At 44.1% G+C, this 18,934-nt stretch overlaps 1 protein-coding gene across 3 annotated transcripts in view; it reads right to left on the bottom strand.

Annotated features, from left to right (window-relative positions):
* The window catches only part of LOC146833012 (TLC domain-containing protein 4-A-like), a 375,443-nt gene extending 357,044 nt beyond the window's left edge, over positions 1-18,399 (bottom strand). For all 3 annotated transcript variants that reach the window (XR_014960484.1, XR_014960483.1, XM_085600575.1), the window contains exon 1: positions 18,275-18,399. Coding sequence is in view for 1 of the 3 variants with exons in the window: in XM_085600575.1 (XP_085456701.1) it covers positions 18,275-18,321 (47 nt within the window). In the remaining 2 variants the exon portion in view is untranslated. The remainder of the gene's footprint in view (positions 1-18,274) is intronic.
* Positions 18,400-18,934: the final 535 nt, after the last annotated feature.

Here is an 18,934-nt window from a genome sequence, read left to right as displayed (position 1 = left end):
ATATTTACAGTAAATAGAGATATATCAGGTATTAAGTGTATAACTATTGTAAATTCTCGTTTTAGTATTTAGAAAGGCAAGATGATGCTGTTTGGGTTACATAATATTGAAGTGGCATCCCAGTGCGTTATTAATTATACTGATCAGGCTACAAATAATTTAGTAATTAGCTATCTTAACCATTTAAAATTTTCTGAATACAATGTGCTTCCTGTAAGATGTAAACGAAACGGGAAACCCACTGCTACCGCTGTTCACGGCGATATCTAAGCACCCCCTGATGAAGGGCATGGGCCCGAAATGCATTGGAGTACCTGTGAACAAGAATGTATAATTGCTTCAGACATGGATATTGAAAAATCAAGTGAATACAACATGCTACAGATGAAATTATAAAAAGAAAATTAACAAAAAGGGGTGTGTGTGTGTGCATATATATATTCATTTAAAAAACCATAGGTTTCACACATGTTATAGTTAGCTGGACATTTCACTCGTGAAAAACCATTGAAATTCCCCCGTTATAGTTAGTGCAGGCAACTATAACTCACGCGACCGCAATCCTCTGCTGATGACGTCAGATATTACATCACTGTATTTAGACACTTATTTACCCATGTCTTCTTCCATTAATTTTTAGCTATACATATATTACAAATATTTTTTTTTCAGAAAGACACATATGTCATCAGTGATGTAATATCAGACGTCATCAGCAGAGGATTGCGGTCGCGTGAGTTATAGTTGCCTGCACTAACTATAACGGGGGAATTTCAATGGTTTTTCACGAGTGAAATGTCCAGCTAACTATAACATGTGTGAAACCTATGGTTTTTAAAGTAAATTTGCAAGGTTTTTTAAATGCTAATTCCTAACTAGAACGTGTGTGAAACCTATGGTTTTTTCAGTGAATTTGTACGGGTTTTTAAATGCTACGTTATGTATTTTATTTTATTTTTTTTTTAAAGGTTTTTCACCGTGCGCGTACCGTGCGTGCGCTTTGGGCGCGCGGTGCGCTTCGCGCACCGCGCCTCCACATTACGCAGTTCGCGGAATTTTTCCGTTTCTACTGTACGCGCACGCTACGCGTACTCCGCGATTTTTCGCAAAAAAATTAAAGGAAATTTTGGCCCTTGGGGGTCCTTCTGGGACCCCCTGACAAAGGCTAGGGGGTCAGGAACTGTCCACCCTGCCCCCTTTTCACGTTCTCCCCCTTTGTTTTTCGCCCCCTCAGACTGCGAGAGACAAAATGGCGGCCGACACTTCCTGGTTTCGACCGATTCAAATCTTTACTAAGCTCTAACAACCAATCAGAATCGCGCTCCGACCACGGCAGCGTGCGCGTACGGTAAGTTTTACCGTACGCGCGCTTACAGATATATATATTGATTTAAATGCTATTTTCTCAGGAACTACTGAACAGATTTACACCAGACCTGCAAAAGGCTCATCGCTGACCTGAGGACTACCTCTCTGCCAAATTTCAAGTAATTCTGTTCAGCCGTTCGGGCTGTAGCTTGGACTAAAGGTCCTATGGAAAAATGCATGGGGAAAAACGCGTTTTGGGACCCCTCCTTTTTCTCAGCCCCCGCTTGACGAATCCCCCCCCGAGACTTTCAGGGAAGGAGCGGAGCGCCCCACCTATTTTGAAAATTTCGCGAGGATTCGTCAATCGGCGCCAAAGTTATTCCAAATAGAATGTTGCGGATTTCCTATGGAAACACGATCCTAACTATAACTATCTACTGGCGACTGCCAGTAGATATATATATATATATATATATATAAGGTGAGTCATTATCTTTTTTAATATGAAATGAAATGAAAGAGGCATTTATAGAGCGCATGGCTACCCGTAGGCCTCCCAGCGCTAATAACCCATCAACAGAGGGCAGACTGATTAAACAGTAGGGAATAGGTGCGTCTTCAAGAGTCTCCGAAAGGGAAGATATTGCTCTTCCAGACGGATGGATTCTGGGAGGGTGTTCCAAGCTCTGGAGGCAACATAGGAAAAACAACGGCCTCCACTTCTGGACTTAAAAATTCTAGGAACCTTGGCCAGGCGTTTATTTCCGGAGCGAAGAAGCCTTTTGGGACAGTATGGAGAAACTATCCTCCTTAGAATTAGTGGGCCCTTAGCAGCCATGATTTTGTGAGTAACACAGAGGGCCTTGAATTTGATCCTCTCTGCAATAGGAAGCCAATGCAGCTGTCTAATTGCTCCTCTCGCGGATTCTCTCCGCGGAATTTGCAGGAGGATTCTTGCCGCACAATTCTGGACCTTCTGAAGTATGCTTATTGTTGATTGAGGGACTCCCAGATAAAGGGCATTAGCATAATCCAGACGTGACAGAATTAATGCTTGGAGAAGCAGTTTTTTTGCCTTAAACGGAAGGAGAGGCAGAATTTTCCGCGCTGTTTTCAGTATCCCGAAACAGCACCCAGCTACCTTTTTGGCCTGTATCTTCATGTCAAGTTTGGCATCCAACCAAACTCCTAGGCTCTTGATGTGATTTCTAGGAGTAGGGGTGTTACCCATGCAACTCGGCCATGCGAGAGGCAGGCTAGGAGGCAGAGGCTTACCCAGCAACATAAGGTCAGTTTTTGCTCCATTTAACTGAAGACAAGACTGTTTCATCCAAACTGATATTTCCTCCAGACATCTGGAGAGATTACTTCCAGGCTGTCCTGGATCTTTGAGGGAGACTATCAGCTGGGTGTCGTCTGCATATGTGACAATTTGTATGCCAAACACCTCCACTATTTTGGCTAATGGGCTCATATAAATATTAAAAAGAGTGGGGCTTAGTGAAGAGCCCTGAGGCACTCCACTCTTTAACGGCACCCTCTTGGAAGTCACGTTATCCTCAAAGACCTGGAATGTACGGCCTTCCAGAAAGGAGACTATCCATCTTAGTGCGGTTCCAGTCACCCCCATCTCATAACATCTGGAGATAAGGATTCGGTGGTTAACGGTATCGAAAGCCGCACTGAGATCAAGGAGGATCATTGCAGCTGATCCTCCTGTGTCCATGATTTTTCTTGCCTCCTCCACTACCGCTATCAGGGCCGTTTCAGTGCCCTGAAGAGATCTAAAGCCGGTCTGTGTCAGGTGCAAGCAGTCATGCTCCTCCAAATAAGTGGAGAGAATAGTGTTGACATATTTCTCCGCAATGTTGGCAATTCCCGGGAGCAAGGAGATTGGCCGATAGTTGGCCATTACTTCCGGGTCTGATCCTGGCTTTTTCAGCAGGGCTTTAACCATCGCTTGCTTTCATGATAAGGGAACCCTACCAGCTACCAGTGAGGAATTAATAAGTGTTGCGATGACAGGGGCTACTTCTAGGCAACCCTACATAACACCGTGTGGGGTGCCTGGTCTTTAGGGGATCCCGATTTAAGTTTGTTGAGTAAAGAGACAACTTTGTCTGAGTCCAGGGGCGGAAAAAATTCCAGATTCCGATCTAAAGGGTCTCTTTTTTCTTCCATCTGAGGATCATAGGAGGAATTATCCACTGATGGGAAGGCTGAGTAGATAGCCTGCACTTTATCATGGAAGAACTCTGCTATATCATTACAGCGTCCTTGTAAATCAGTGGGACTAGCTGTAGTGCATGGAGGGGTGATCAAGGATTTAAAAATTTTAAAAATTTCTTGTGGGATATTAGGTGCTGATAACATTTTTGCTTCATAGTACTTGGATTGTACTTTGATAATTTCTGTTTTATACAGTTTTAGTGCATTGCGATAAACTTGCTTTTTCTCGTGTGAAAAATCTTTCCTCCACTGTCTCTCGAGCTGCTTTCAGTTTTGTTTTTGCCCTCTAAGCTCCGTAGTGTACTATGCCACTTTTTTGGGCCCCTTTTTAATGTCCTTAAGTTTTATAGGGGCTAGCAAGTCCAGTGTATTTTCAATCCAACGATTAAATTGCAAGTTTGCCAGTTCAGGGTCGGCGTCTAGTCGGGGGCAGGTTTCTTTAAGAATCGCGGCCCATTCTTCCATAGAAATGTTTGACCAGTTCTGGCTCAAAATTTTAGTGTGGTTTTCTACCGTCCTGCTTGTGGAGGGGGACCAGGAGAATGGAATCAAGTAATGGTCAGTCCAGGGGAGCGGGTGGGAAGCCTCCACCCGGATGTGAATATTGGAAAAAATAGGATCCAACAAATGTCCCTTGATATGGGTCGGACCCATCACTTTCTGGGTGAGAAGTAGCGCCCCTAGGGTGTCGGACAATTCCTCCACATTGGTGGAGGAGCATGTTTCAAAGTGCAAGTTAAGATCTCCCAGGACAGTAAAGTTCGGCAAGGAGCTGACCGATATGGATATGTTATCTGCCAAGTCACCAATAAAAGATCCTATCGCTCCTGGGGGCCGATAGATTAACATACCTGAAAAAGTGCATGTAGGCGAGGACTTGATAGAGAAGGAACAGCTTTCACAGTCACGGATAAGCCCATCCGAAATTCGACAGCTGAAAGAATCCCTGTGAATAATGGCGAACCCTCCACCTCTAATCAGGCCTCGGTCTTGCCTCTGGATGGTGTAACCTTGGGGCAGTGCCTGGACCACTGCTGGGTTTGACCAGTCCGTAAGCCAAGTTTCGGTAAGAAACAGTACATCCGGACTGGTGTCTTCCAGAAGCAACCGTATTTCTAATGAATGTTTGGACAACGAACGGCAGTTAAGCAACTCCATTGTAAAATCCGAGATTGGGGGGGACATATCTTCCCTGTCTGACCCTCTATCTCCAGGACAAAAGGGCATTGGGAACAGTGGATCCGGTCGAAGGGGGGGCCCAAACAATCGTGACACCGGTGTGAACCGCAAAACTTTCATAACTGAGCAGCCGTATAAGAGCATGGTGCCAATGCTGCTGGGGCGGGGGTCCTGGCCTCTGGTCTCGGTCGGGCGCAGATGGGCTTGCCTTTGGCGCGCCTTTGGCGCGCCCGCTGCGCGGTCGCCACATCCGCCCCTTTTGAGCCAGGCCGCGCAAAATCCCCGTGGTAGCTGCACCGCTGACCCTCTCCTCCCAAGATGTCAGCCGCCCCCGGAGTATTGAACACAACTCCGTCCCCACAGGTAATTACAGGAACCAATTTCCCCCACAGGTTTTAAAGTGCAAATGAAATGTGCAAATAGCAAGATTTAAAATAGAAATGTTATTAAAAGGCAAATGACGACGCACTGAACACTAAGCACACAGCTTACTCCTCTGACGACTAGGTTCTAGAGCGCGGTCGCCACATCCGCCCCCTTTGAGCCAGGACGCGCAAAATCCCTGTGGTAGCTGCACCGCTGACCCTCTCCTCCCAAGATGTCAGCCGCCCCCGGAGTATTGAACACAACTCCATCCCCACAGGTAATTACAGGAACCAATTTCCCCCACAGGTTTTAAAGTGCAAATGAAATTTGCAAATAGCAAGATTTAAAATAGAAATGTTATTAAAAGGCAAATGACGACGCACTGAACACTAAGCACACAGCATACTCCTCTGACGACTAGGTTCCCTCACCACCACGAATAGCAAACAAACAAAAAAAAAACTGTCCACTCTAAATAGGGCAGAAGGTGTGATATGCAGAATCTCTGAGAGCCAGTACTCTGTCAGGCTGTTGGTGGAGTAAGTCTGTGACAGAGCAGGAGGTAGGCTTTGTTGCTGCGATGGTTGGGCGAAGAGGGTGCTCTGTCACAATTGCGTCAGAGCACCCTCTACGCCAAACTCTAAATCATGCCTGAAGTTTGTAAACAACACAAAATATGTTTACGGGCAGACGAGCATACCACAAACCTGATGGGGCTTGGTTTATGCACAGTAAGCGGGCAAGGACCTATAGAATGTTTGGGTATGTCGTGTCACCCAAATAGAAATAACTCAAGCAATTAAACGTAACTTAAGAAACATTGAATACAAAAGTATGCTAAAAATTGTTCACATCATGCACTGGAAGTCTAAAGACCCAGGTGTCTGCTGTAGTGGGAAGCTGCATTGGACCGATGCGACAACTCCGTAAATTGTCGATCTTGTTGTCACCCGCACTATGCAGGCGATGGTGACTGCATTAATCTTATCTCGCCTTGATTACGGCAATGCAGTCTACATTGGTCTCCCTGGTAAACTCTTGGGGAAACTCCAAGTGGTCATGAATGACGTAGCGAGGGTGATCTATAAATTGCCTCGAAGAGCCCATGCCACCCCCCAACAGTTGCATTGGTTACCTATTAAGCAAAGGGTAAGCTTTAAGGGTCTGTGCATTGCACATAAATCCCTGTTTGGTGAAGCACCCAAATTCATACAAGATCGCTTGAAGCCCTATGAGCCTGGACGTCACCTTCGTTCATCAAACGCTAGCCTCCTTGCATGCCCATGTTTCAATAGGGCCACTTTCAGAGGCCGGGCCTTTTCAGTCTCCATCCCCCAGATTTGGAACAAGCTACCGGATGGTATGCGTAAGGAAGCCAGACTCAAGACGATGTTGTTCACAGAGGCGTTTGGCCATGCTTATGCTGTTCCTTGTTGAGTTCAGTGGCGTGAAAGAACTTTGGACTGTCTGATCCATGCTGCAGCGCTTAGAGACCTTTGGTGATTAGCGCTTTATAAATGCAACTTAACATTAAAATATATGCCACTTAAGTGTGGGGCTGAGTGTATAAACTGTATTCCCTTTTATAGAGGAAAAGTACTCAATTCACAAGGGTTCCCAAATGAGAGGCAACCAACGGTTTCCAAAAGTATACCAGGAAACATGTGACACATGTTTCCTGGTATACGCCTAGATGATTTTGTATGAATTCCACTTGCTCATGTGAAAATACAAGTACATATTTTCTCATAAGAAATCAGAAACACTTGGGCAGACGCGCTTCGTAACTATTTATATTTTGCATGGGGAAAAATGTTTTCCTCGTGGAACAACCCTCACCCAGATACCCCTCCATCAGTTCTGGTAGGGTATACCCTTCCCCTTCCTATTCTCGAAAGGATTTACTACTAGTGAGCTTGAAAAGGGAAAATATTCAACCTTTTCCAGAGAGGAAGGGTTTGGAGATGACTTTGTGAATATCCACAAAGATGTATGTTTGAGCATGTTTACAAACTCATAAGGTATTTTCGCCCTGTAATGCCCACTTGTGCGAGTGAATCTCTTAACACGTGAGATCTTGCAAATAGCAAAACTGGTTTAGCGTTCATAAAAAAGCCAGTTTGTGTGTGCAATGCAACTTACACACAGAAATGTGACAACTGAGCCTCAGGTAATTTCTAAAAAATATATTTAGTCGCGTCTTGGAAAAAAAAAATGTGTCTCTTGTTACCAGTTTTTTTTGTCATTTCGTAATACTGCATGTTACAGGTTTTTGTTACCTAGGTCAATGGTATTCAACTTTGAAAAAATGTATGGATAGTTTGATTCTGCCCTGTCAGAATCCGAACCTATCACCTTCAGGTAACACATAAATCTCATCAGTTAGCACACAACTCATCTTAAAATAAGCGCGCCTAAAAGAATGTTTGAAGCGTCAGTCTTTTTAAGTCATCAGGCATGAGTTTTTGACAGACTGGATATATCTGCTCTCTCTGTTTGCTAAAGACCTATTCACAAATGGTGGCAGGTGCTTTGCATTGTTGGGTACTAGCTTACAAGTTTGAAACTTGTATTCTGCCCTATTTATACAACTCAAATGTGTAAACTGGGAATACATGGTATTTGTATCGCAAGTGGATCTGAAATACATCGAAATTGTACAGGTATTTAGAATTTCACAAAGAGACACTTAGATATTGCAATTCAAATGAATTAGGCCACAAGTGTCTAATGTATGTCTTTGAGGGTCATAATTATGGCATATTTTCAGGACTGACATATTGGGTGAATTTCCATACAATTAATCTCAAATAACCTTACAAAAGCAGTGATTAACCTGAAAAACAAACATGGGTTCAGCTCTCCTGAACCTATGATGGACACCCCTGATATGGCAAATACCAATCAACCTTTTGTTATTATTCTTTATGATCTTTTTTCAGGTTATTATTGTTTTTCCCTCCTGCTGGGTCCAGTTACTGCGTTACAGTGGATAGGATACCTCGCCTGCAGTGTGAAATAGCAGGGATTCACAATTTTCAGTATGACTTATTTTACCTCACTGATTGAACAATTTATGGTCCTGAAAACAGTTCTTGGGAGCAGGCTGAGACAGCGCAGGATTTTCAAGATGTTATTTTACAATCAATTTGTTAGCTGATAGTGTGTCTTGAAGGAGGCAAAACCCTACCTCTGGGTTGAGGACAGTCTACTCTCTTTTTCGATTCTGGCTTTTTAGAGTGCTAACTAGCCAAAGCCTGAACAGGCAACCACGTTGCTACCCAACCAAGAATCTATAAGGGAGAATCACCCAATAATCTATATGGGTGAATCAACAGTCTCATAAAAACTTTCGGTCTGACCAGCTCTTTGCAGTTTTGTGAAATGGAAACAGAAGTTGGATTCTCCTCAGCTGCAACAGAAGAATGCACCACTTACTACAAAAGCTCTTCCATTGAGTTAGTCTGCATCTAAACTTCAAAGTGCTGCTAAGTCTGCATCTAAACTTCAAAGTGCTGCTAATCATTCAGCATTTGTCAGTGTTCTATCAAAGGAACATGAGGCCCCTGTCCCACTTTCCCTTTTGGCTTCTGGCCAGTGTAGTCCTGCCTCTCAGAAGTGGAAGATATGGCCCCTACAAAGGTCATAGAAGCTGTGTCGAAAGTAATTGGAGAAGCCTATATAAGATGAACCTTGGAGACGGACCTGTAGAGAGTACCTGTTGAATGGCATGGTAGACAAAGAATGACCGTGGCCCTGATTCCTGTCTTGGCAATGCACAACCTATGTACTAGAATCCACAAAATCTGTTTTGTTGTAGGTTTGTTTTCAAACGTTACAAGCATACTTTGGGACCAAACCTCCACATTTGGGTTCCTGGTACATGAAATGGCAATAGACTAAATCTAATTAAACAAAATGTCTATCTTTGTCTGCTAGCGTTGGCCCAGGTAAGTAAGTGAATAATTTATTGTTTCTGATTAATTAAAACCATTACAAAAATACACATTGGTAAAAGTCTTATATATTAAAAAAGATAGAAATAAGTTTCTAAAAACGGAAGGATCTCCGGTATAAGAGAAGCCCTTATTCGCGTTGTACTGGAGACAGTCCAATATCTGTACTCACAGGTTGCAGTTATGAAGGCTAAAGCCCTGTATAGTTTTTGCACTTGCTCAGGGTGCCGCTGATGCTTGCTTAGATGCTGCTAATAACAGGAACTTTAATAACTTCCCATTTAGCTGCAGGTCCTTGGGATTGAAGCAAGCAATCACTGCCTGTCTCCGGGTTCGAATCCCTCGTTTGTTGAAATGTGCTTTAAGTAGGCCCAACCTTTCCTCTTTTAATTTAGTGCAAGAGCATATTAGATTTTCTATATCCTCAGTTCCATCACCACATAGCCTGCATGAGTTCACGTGGTTCTCTCTGCCAGGGTGGAAGGTGTGGTATGGCTGGCAGGATTCCTAACCTATATTTTAAAAATTGTTCTTTGGTCTTCCTTGAGTACCGTAATTTAAAATATGCCTGTGGCCCGAGTAGTTTGTAGCTCCTCAATGTCATCCATGCTTGGCTCCTGCGGGCAAAGGCAGCTTTGTCTTCAACAAGAGAGCTTCTTGATGACCTTGTTTACTACATGCTTGAAGTGCTAGTGGGTAGTTTGGGTTTCCCATAAGTCGACTAATCTAGTAATGGCCAGTGATTCCTCCAAGTATTTTTTGGCCGGCGAGGTAGATGTGCTGCACAGTTCTTGCCAGAGCTGATGGTTTAAAGTATTCCTGGGAGAGTTCTTAATTTTTTGCCAACACTTGATATAAGAACCTCGCCTTGCAAAAAGTTGTTTGGTTAGGCCAAACTCGAGTCGAATCTGTGCAGACGAAGCGTAAGACGGGAGGTTTAACATGTCTCTATATGCTTTGGCCAGGGTGGTAGCCAGCAGTTTTGCATCCCTGCTCCTCAGGGCTTCGCTGCCATAAGTGACCGAAGGTGGAATCTTTTCTTGCGCTACCCGAAGCAGAGGGGAAAATATAGGCTCAGTGAGTTTTGTTTTAAGTTGCCTTAACATTGTCGCTATCGCCATCCATTTCCTCTTGATAGCCTCAAATTGGTTGGCAAATTGGCCACCTTTATCAATGATTACCCCTAGGTATTTATACTCTGAGGTGTTCGCAATTAGGGTTTTTTCCAAAAGAGACTGTTGTTTTCCGTTAATTGTCAAGGTTTTTGTTTTATTCATATTTACTTCTAGGTGGTTTTCAACTGCATATTCGTGCATTTTATTCTGTAACCGTTGTAGACCAACTTGAGTATGGCTTGCCAGGACAACATCATCTGCATATGACATACTGGAGATGGCTTTGCCACCAAGTCGGACATGCGCGTTGCAGGTACGGAGGGCTGCATTCATGTCTGCTGTATAAAGGTTAAACAGGGTTGGTGCAAGCACGCATCCCTGTTTGAGTCCTCTGGTGGTTGGCTTGCGCCTCGAAAGATAGAGGCCTTTGCCTAGTTTGACCTGTCTCCAAGTGTTGGTGTGGAGATGTATGAAGAGGTTCATAAGAGATGGCGGTATCCCCCAGAGTGCCAGTTTCCTCCACAGTATTACTCGATTGACTTTGTCAAACGCGGCCTTAAAATCAACAAAGCAAAAATTAAGAGATTGTTTAGATAATTTTGCCTTGTCGATAAGTAGTGACCTAGTTAGTATGCGTTGTTGTACCAGTGTCTTTGCAAAACCCTGTTTGGTAAAGGGGGGGATTATGTCTTTCTCTTTAGCCCAGTCCTGTAGCTCTGAGAGTAGGATGCCTGCGAAATATTTTGCCTCTACATCTAATAATGCAATCAGGTGATAGTTTTTTGGTACGTTTTTTTCGACGGCCTTATAAAATCGGTGAAATAATGGAGCCCTTCCATGATGCGGGTAGGAGCCCGGACTGCCTGACAGTACAGAAGAGGGGGGCTAGTGTTTCTGACCAGTATTCCGGGTCTTGTTTGAAAAGGGCTGGTGGAATCCGGTTTGGCCCTGGTGCTCCTTCTTTCTTCCCTTTTGAAGTTTACTTTCTGATCAAAACAGCATCGGTTCCATTATCCTCTTCCTCTATATTCATCACGGTTTGAGTGGAAGGAGCTAATTGATTGTCCGGAAACACTTGTGATCCAGGTGTATGCTGATTAAAGTGAGATTCTAAAAAGGTTGTTTGTGAATTCTCTATAATGTGTGATGTTAAGCCTCCATTTGCCGATTGTAGAATTTTGTTTATGGTGGACCAGAAACGTCCGCTATTGATTCCTTTGGAGCCGTGGAAGAGATTTGGCTAGAATTCATTTTCGTTGGACCTGTTGATGTCCCACTTGAGTATTTTTCATTTTGCCCTTTTATTATGAAATTGGTGGCTTAGATTCTCATCCCCAGGGCAGAGCCTCAATGATCTTAAAAGTTTGTTTACAGATGTTTTGAAAAGTTTCAAGTCAGTCGTCTGTGTGCGCGTGGCCCTCCCTGCGACCATTGGATCATTGGGAGAGGAGTATCTGACTATGGTCGAGAAGGAATTTGCAAACAAAGCCGTGGAATTTTCCTATATACTAGTAGGTTTTTCAGTTGGACAATTAAGCTTGTTTAACTGTGATTTCGCTGCCAGGAGCACCTCCCTGGTGTTTGCTAAGGACGACTTGATTCTTTTTAAGTTTATGGTATGGCATGCGTGCCTACCAGCTGGATTAAGTGTTGGTTTATGTGGGAGAGCTTGAATTGAGACTTTCTGGGGCCGATGGTCACTGTCGCCTTGGTCTCCTAGGCAGAAACCTGTTACATGTCGAAAAAATGAGAGAGAAACTAGGGTATAGTCTATGGTAGAGTTCGCAAATTCCATGTAAAATGAGGCGGCCAGGGGTGAGTCGCCCGCAAATCTTCCGTGTAATGCCCTTAGCTGGTATGTTCCAATAAAAGTACTGGGCCTGTATATCGTCATTTGATGATTTACCTAAGATTTGTTGGTTTAGGTCACCAGACAGGATAAGGTTAGGAGTGCCGTGCAAACTCACTGATTAAAACAAGTGTGCGATTAGGATTTTTGACTCTTGTTTTTTCCTTTTCGGGTTTAGGCATGTATTGACCAATAGCACCTCCTCCGTAAAGCCGCTAAAGTTTAGGTAGATCTTAACAGTGTTTACAGATGATAAAGAGGAAGGAGATTCCTGAGCGCTGTTAATTTTTGTTATGTCAATAAAGGTGGCTAGACCACCTGATAGGTGGCCATATTTGGATTTCCTTAGTGCTGGGGTGTGGAAGCAGATATACCCCTCTAGTTGCAAAGGGTCCACTAACCATGCTTCCTGCAGGAGGACAATGCCAAAGGTTTTTAGGTAAACAAGAAATTCGACATCTGCTACCTTACTGTTCAACCCGTTAATGTTCCATGAGCATAGCCTCAGGGGTGTTTTATCGTAGTTTTCCCAGTTATTATATGGATTGGTTTGTCATTGTGACGGTCTGGCTGTATTGATGGTACTAATAATCTGGGTATGTTCAGAATTAATGGGATGATGGTAAATCGGTGCCTGTTTGTATACTCGGCAACTGCTCCCTATGGAGTGACCGTCCTCAAGCTCCCCTAAGCACCGAGGATATTCTTTCTCTGTTGCTGGTCGTTCGTTTTTGTTTACTGGTGAGTAGTGGGTGCGGATATCCTATGTTGTACTGTGCTGAGGTTCGTATACCCCATGCTTTAAAAGTTTCCCATTCTTCCAAGACTTTGTTTGCAATTTGGATAGAGCCCTAGGTGGCCTTGGTGGATTCCCTGCCTAGAGCCTTGTCTGACTTTATAAATTCTATCAATAGAAGATCGGTTGTATTGATGCCTCTTAATGTTGGTATTGCTCCTAGTAGTTGGAGAATGTTTCCTCTGTTCAGGGTGTCACACAGCCCTTTTGAGTCATACTCTGTAGTGAAAAGTGTGATGGTAGGATTTGTTGTTTGTTAGATTGGAGGTGCACTAAGTAAGTATCCCCCCAGGTGGTTTTCTCCAAAGGTACAAATGGGCTGCTGGGTTAGCCTGTTGGAGTTGTCAGTTTTTGGGGTTTGCTTCCTCAGCTCATGTGTGACTGAAAATGTGCTTCAAAAGATATGTGACTGCAAAATGTTAATGGTGTTAAGCACGGTATGTTGGTTAACAACCCACCGCAACCTATCTGGCAGTTAGTATCTGCATGTCTATGGGATACTATTATCACCTAGTGGATTGCTGGGTATTTTGCCCTGAACCTGGCCAGAGCAAAGCGAGGAATTAGCAACACAAATGTCATGGTAGTTAAAGCTCCTTCTGACAAGACTTCTTGTTATTCAAGGAAGTCCATTTAGATAAATGATACTGAACTAAGGTCCCAGGGGCTGTATCCATTCCAGATGTTTAGGTTAATCAGACAGGATAAGTGCACATGCAATGACTTTCAATGGATCTCGTTACACAGCCAGTAGTTACCCTGAAAATCTGGCTTGGTTCCCGTCTGCACTAGGCCCAGGCAAAATGTAAATTATGCCAGCATAATTTTCGTAATTTCGAATTACATTTTGTAACACAAAATTCCTGAAATTACATTGTGGTGCAAACAGCCAAAACGCAAACAAAGGTTTGCAGCAATTGTTTTTTTTAAATGTTTTTTTGCATGAAATGCGCCATTGCATCAAAATCTGATGCAAAAACAAAATATAGCACTACATGACAGATTTTCATTTTGAGCAATTATGCAGTTTGCCTGATTTTCCTAAAAGTTCACACAATTACTCGAAAGCAAATGATGCTAATTTCACATACTTCCCGTCTGGACACCCCTGGTACTAAGACAACATCAGGCTTGAGAGAAGGAGGCTCATTCTAATTGTGGAATGCATCCACCAGACCTCCCAAGTGATGAAGCGGGAGTGAGTAGATGGTATATATACACCTCAATTTCACTGTGCATGAAGGTTTAAGGTGTTGCATGTATGAGCACAATAGAGCTGCATTGATCCATGGCCAAATCTTGCCCTCAAGAAAAACCCATAATTTCTACAAAGCCTCAAAGCATGGTGGGGCACCGTGATGGACAACTTGTTTAAATAGTAAGAGAAGAGCCTCAAATGACTGCCCCGTGCTTCTCACTGCAGGCAGAACTTTAGAGAAAATAAATGTATTCTGTTTGGTCTAGGAGAGTGGCTGTTAAAGACTGCAGCATGCTACTAATTTCCTTGCCAGGGAAACTTCAAAATCCTATCCATTAGGACTCTCCGCTAACAACCTGCAAAAAGACTGGCAACACCCACTGTGTTCTACAGGCCACATATTTAACAGCCTGCTCTCCCTTTCTGAGGCCTTGTTGGTTACACTGGCACTAGTTCCCCATACCTGGAATAAGTGGGAATGCTGTAAAAAGGGACTAATGTACAAAGATCTCAGGGGATCACTGAAAATGAACCTGATGCCACAGTCTCTAGGCACTTGTTGAAGTGCCTGGAAGAAGGAAATTGCAACCCAACTTCGATGCTGTTAGGCACACTTGTTCATAATTGTCCTAGACTTCAAAAGATACCACGTTAGTAAAAGCCCCATCCTATCCAGCAATGTTTTGGTAAATCATTCCTTGTCTTTGAGAATATTTAGTTCACAGTCATGCCCTCTAGCACGGAGAACATTACACTAACCCTCCATAGCCTGGTGAACTAATTCCTGTTGGAGAGAAACAGATTTGCTTGGCTGGATGACACTACTATTTTCAATCTCAACAGGACATCACACGTTGCAGAAGAATCTGTTCCTGTCCTTCCTATTAAGGGTGCGGGTATTCTTTTGATTCTGGGTCAAGGGTTTTAGTACCTCACACATGCTATGGGCCTGACAAGGTAAAGCCCCGCAAAGTGGCAACATAGAGATTATTCAAATGTGTTCAGCCACCAAGAACCAGACAGCAGTGATGGCATGGCAGGATAAAAAAATGTGCTGTGGACTTCATCACTAGAGCAGAACCTCGGCAGGACAAACAAATGACACCCGATATAGTGTGCTGGACATCAGTCTGTAAAAATGAAATTAGAGAGTTGCTGAAGACACTGTGTGGATCTCATTCACTGACCATGCTTACTCCTGACCGGATGCAAGGACAGAAAGGGCGCTGAACACTGATGGACTAAAGCATCCTAGTATGCATCTGATCCAAATATGTACCTTGAAAGGGATGGTCACCGCTAGACCATAAAACAAGAGCCATTGTAGGGATACTCTAGAAGCTTCTCTCATATCTTACTGATGCACGGTCCACTGTTCACATACACCACAACCGACTGAGTTTGCTGAAACCAATAGCTGCAACAAATTCCCTGCATTTTTGTACTAAGTAGACAGATGTGGCGAATTATAGACCACCTGAATTAGAAAAAATATTTTGCCTAAGTGTGGATGTTGTGTGCCAATGAGCAGTTGGGATACATGTCTTATTTCGCTTTTTTGTTTGATAACATCCTTCATTTGGGGGGATGTCTGTAGTGCTGACACAGACACTCGGCATGGTTAGAAGCATCATCATCAGGCAATGGCAGCAAACTGATCTGGCCACCTAAATGTTCTTATGCAATGCCCCCTTCAGTGTGTCCAGCATTAGGGCAGCCCCTCTCTTGTGGGACTTGTATAAGACCTAGTCACCTGCCTCCCTGTTCACTGTGTGAAAGTGTGAAGGCTTGGCTTGCACTTGATGAGGGCTCCTCTGCCCAAAGTGGGTGAAGTGTCATGCTGTATCTGAGCACACTTTTGATGACAACTGGGCTTCTACATAAGGGATATTAACACCCAGCACCACATGTGCTCGTTTCTTCCATGTAACAGTGATAATTTTAAGAACATATTGAATTGAACCGCAGTGCTGAGGGGAAATTCTTATTATTTAGGGGAGCTTGAAATGGTCAATGAAGAGAAGCCCCTGGTCCAGTGGATTTGTTTTCAAAGAGCAAAAGGGCGACTGTGTATTTGAACAATCTCCTCGTCCAAAGGAACATTAACTTTCCACCTACTCTCTTGGTAACGACCTGGAGGCATTTGACCTCTAAGCTACCCAGAGAAGCGTAGTGCACCGATTCAGTCACCTGAGTTCGGCATTTCAAGTGGGATTACTAGATCCGGCTTTAAATTGATTTAAGAAAGGATTGGGACTTGTCCACAACACTCTCTAATCCCCAACACTCAATTTGGGCTCTGTTTGTTGGGTGCCTACGATTGTGGTGTCAAAGCACAAAGGAAACACAAAATCAGAGGTTGGAGATGTGTCAGTAGATCCAGCGTAGAACTATTTAGGGTGTGAAAAGCTGCCAGGTGTGTGGGGTTGTCATTCTGGCTTCTCCCACAAGAGTCCGTGGCTCAGTCACACAGGGTGGGATCACATGATCCAACGTTCTCTCAGGACTCTGTCATTCTGTTTACTATCTGAACCGGCAAAGATACAAGACCAGGTGCGCATTTCAGATCAACAAGCATCACTAACTAGACACCCCGAAAAGAGGTTAATCATGTGATACCACGTCCTGTTTAAAAACACTGCAGTAATATAACTTCCCTTCACCTCCCCCCTACAACAGCTGGCTACCTGGCTCAGTGGCCACCTGCCCCAGCTAATAGTTTGCTCCCTCGCTCAATGGAAACTTGCCTCTGCGGTAGCCAACCACGCTATATAGATATCATCTTCTGTAAAGTTGCTGTATTCTGCAGACACTTACACGAGTACAATAGATCAAAATTCTAATCTTATTCTCCACTGAATTGTGCAGATTTTTTCAAAGTTCTAAATGGGCAAGAGGAAAAGAGCAGAATTATATACTACAATGTTCTCTTTTTGCCTTACCTGTGCGTTTTCTCTTGCCTGAGACATTATCACCCAATATTTGCACTGCTTATAAAACTAATCTGCTGCCCTCTTAATGTGTACGATATAAAACAATTGCTTCTCCTGTCCACAATGCAGAAAGATGAGAGCACGAGGGGACCCTAATGGAAAAGGACTGTCCGACCACTCGAAATGTGTATTGCTCATAATTTACTTCCATGTTCGAGATGTTAACAAAAATCATAGAACATTAATGGCTATCGTGTATGAAAATAAAACACTATTTCTGCTAGCTATTTCATGCAAAAAGTGGAACGCTTGTCTAAAACTAATACCAGCTTATCACATTTAAAATATATTTGTATCTAAATATTGCAATGGTCGCGTGAAATCAGTTTCATAGATTTATTTTTCAGCAAATGTTGTTCTTGTCAACCCTTCTTAGTAAAACAGCAAAAAGGTGCAAACGGAAATCCCCCTTTGCACAAGTGCAAATTTCAATAATATTGCTCCAGCTAAGCTCCCCTTTCTTCCCCTCTGACCTCTATACCCCTTTAATCTCAAATCTTTCCTTTAATCTAGCTTTCTCACTTTGACCTTTCTCTGTGGCATTATTTTTTTCTCCACGATCTATCCTTACTCTCTCCCAAATCTCCTCTTCTTCTCCCCTTTTCCTACTCTTACCATCAACTTTGCTTAATTTCGTGATATCTCCTGTTAATACCCTGGTCACCCTTTGTTCCCCTGGCCTCGCCTGTTGCTCGCCCTGATCTTGCCTCTTACTCCTGCTGTCTCCTTTCCCTCACACTATCATCCTTGGTTTGCTCTTTGCTCTCTTTTATTACCCATTTCTCGCATTCTCTGCCCCTGGTATTTATGCCTTGTGTCCCCTGATCGCCCCCATCTACTCTATCCTAGACGACTCATCCTCGCCTGCCCCTAATTTCCCTGGTTTCCCCATATTTCCACCTTATCTCCCCTCTTTCTGGGCCTCGTAGTTACCCTCCTTTTTGGCCGAGCTCCCCTCCTTCTCCGCCCCTGATCTCCCCCTTTCTGAGCCCCTAATGTACCCTCCTTCGCTTTGCCCCTGGTCTATCCTGCTTTTCTTTGCCCCTGCTCTACCCGCCTTCTTTGGCAGAGCTTCTTTCTTGGCTCCTGGTCTCTCCCTACCTCCCACTTTACTCTCCCCCCAGCTCGCGCCTGTGTCGCTCGTCAGTACCCTCTCCTTCTCCCCTCAAGATTTTCCCCTGAGCCCTCTCCTCGATCTCCCCCTTTGATCTCCCACGATTATCAGTTGATTAATGACAGTCAAATGCCCTGTCTCCCCATCCCATGCTGCAGGCCCCACACTCACCAGGCTGCAGTCAGGGGGCCCCCGGGGGCACCCCGGGCTGGCTGCATGGCCCCCTTCCAGCTGCTCCTACTCTGGCCGCGCGCAGCTCCTTCTGCAGACAGTTCCAGGGGCCGGAGACACGTCACCACCAGTGTGTACGCCTACCGTGGGGCGGGAACGTCAACCAGAGGACGAGGCCACGCCCCTCGCGTTAAAGCCCCGCCTAAATCCGAAGCTCTGAAAGCGACAGCAACCTGTGTCGCCACTCGCCCAACAGAAATCACAGATCCGAGCTTGTTTCACGGGAAGTACAAAACTCATTCTCACGCCATAAACTAACCAGCCCTCTTGAGTTTCCCAGATTCAAGCGTGAACAGAGAACCCGGTCAAGATTTTTTTTCATTCAGGGACTTGGTAGTCTTGCTGCTATAATGGCATGAACAGGACTACGCATCGCTAACTGCATGGGAAACAGGCATGTGCATTGCAATAGGTCTCGCATTCGTGAAAGAGCTGTTGGCGTTGAAAATGACTTTTTTTTTCTTTAGTTTGCACCTGGAAAATGAGTGAAAGGGTCTGCAGACAGAGCAGTGCTTTAAGTGAAACGACAAAAGCTGGGTGGTCTCTAAAATGAATCCTTTGAAAGACACGTCGTCTAGGCGATTTTGAGGGGTATGGCTT

This window comes from Triturus cristatus, chromosome 4_2 (assembly GCF_964204655.1).
Source record: "Triturus cristatus chromosome 4_2, aTriCri1.1, whole genome shotgun sequence".
NCBI classification, from domain to species: domain Eukaryota; kingdom Metazoa; phylum Chordata; class Amphibia; order Caudata; family Salamandridae; genus Triturus; species Triturus cristatus.
This window is presented reverse-complemented; position numbering and strand designations above follow the sequence as displayed.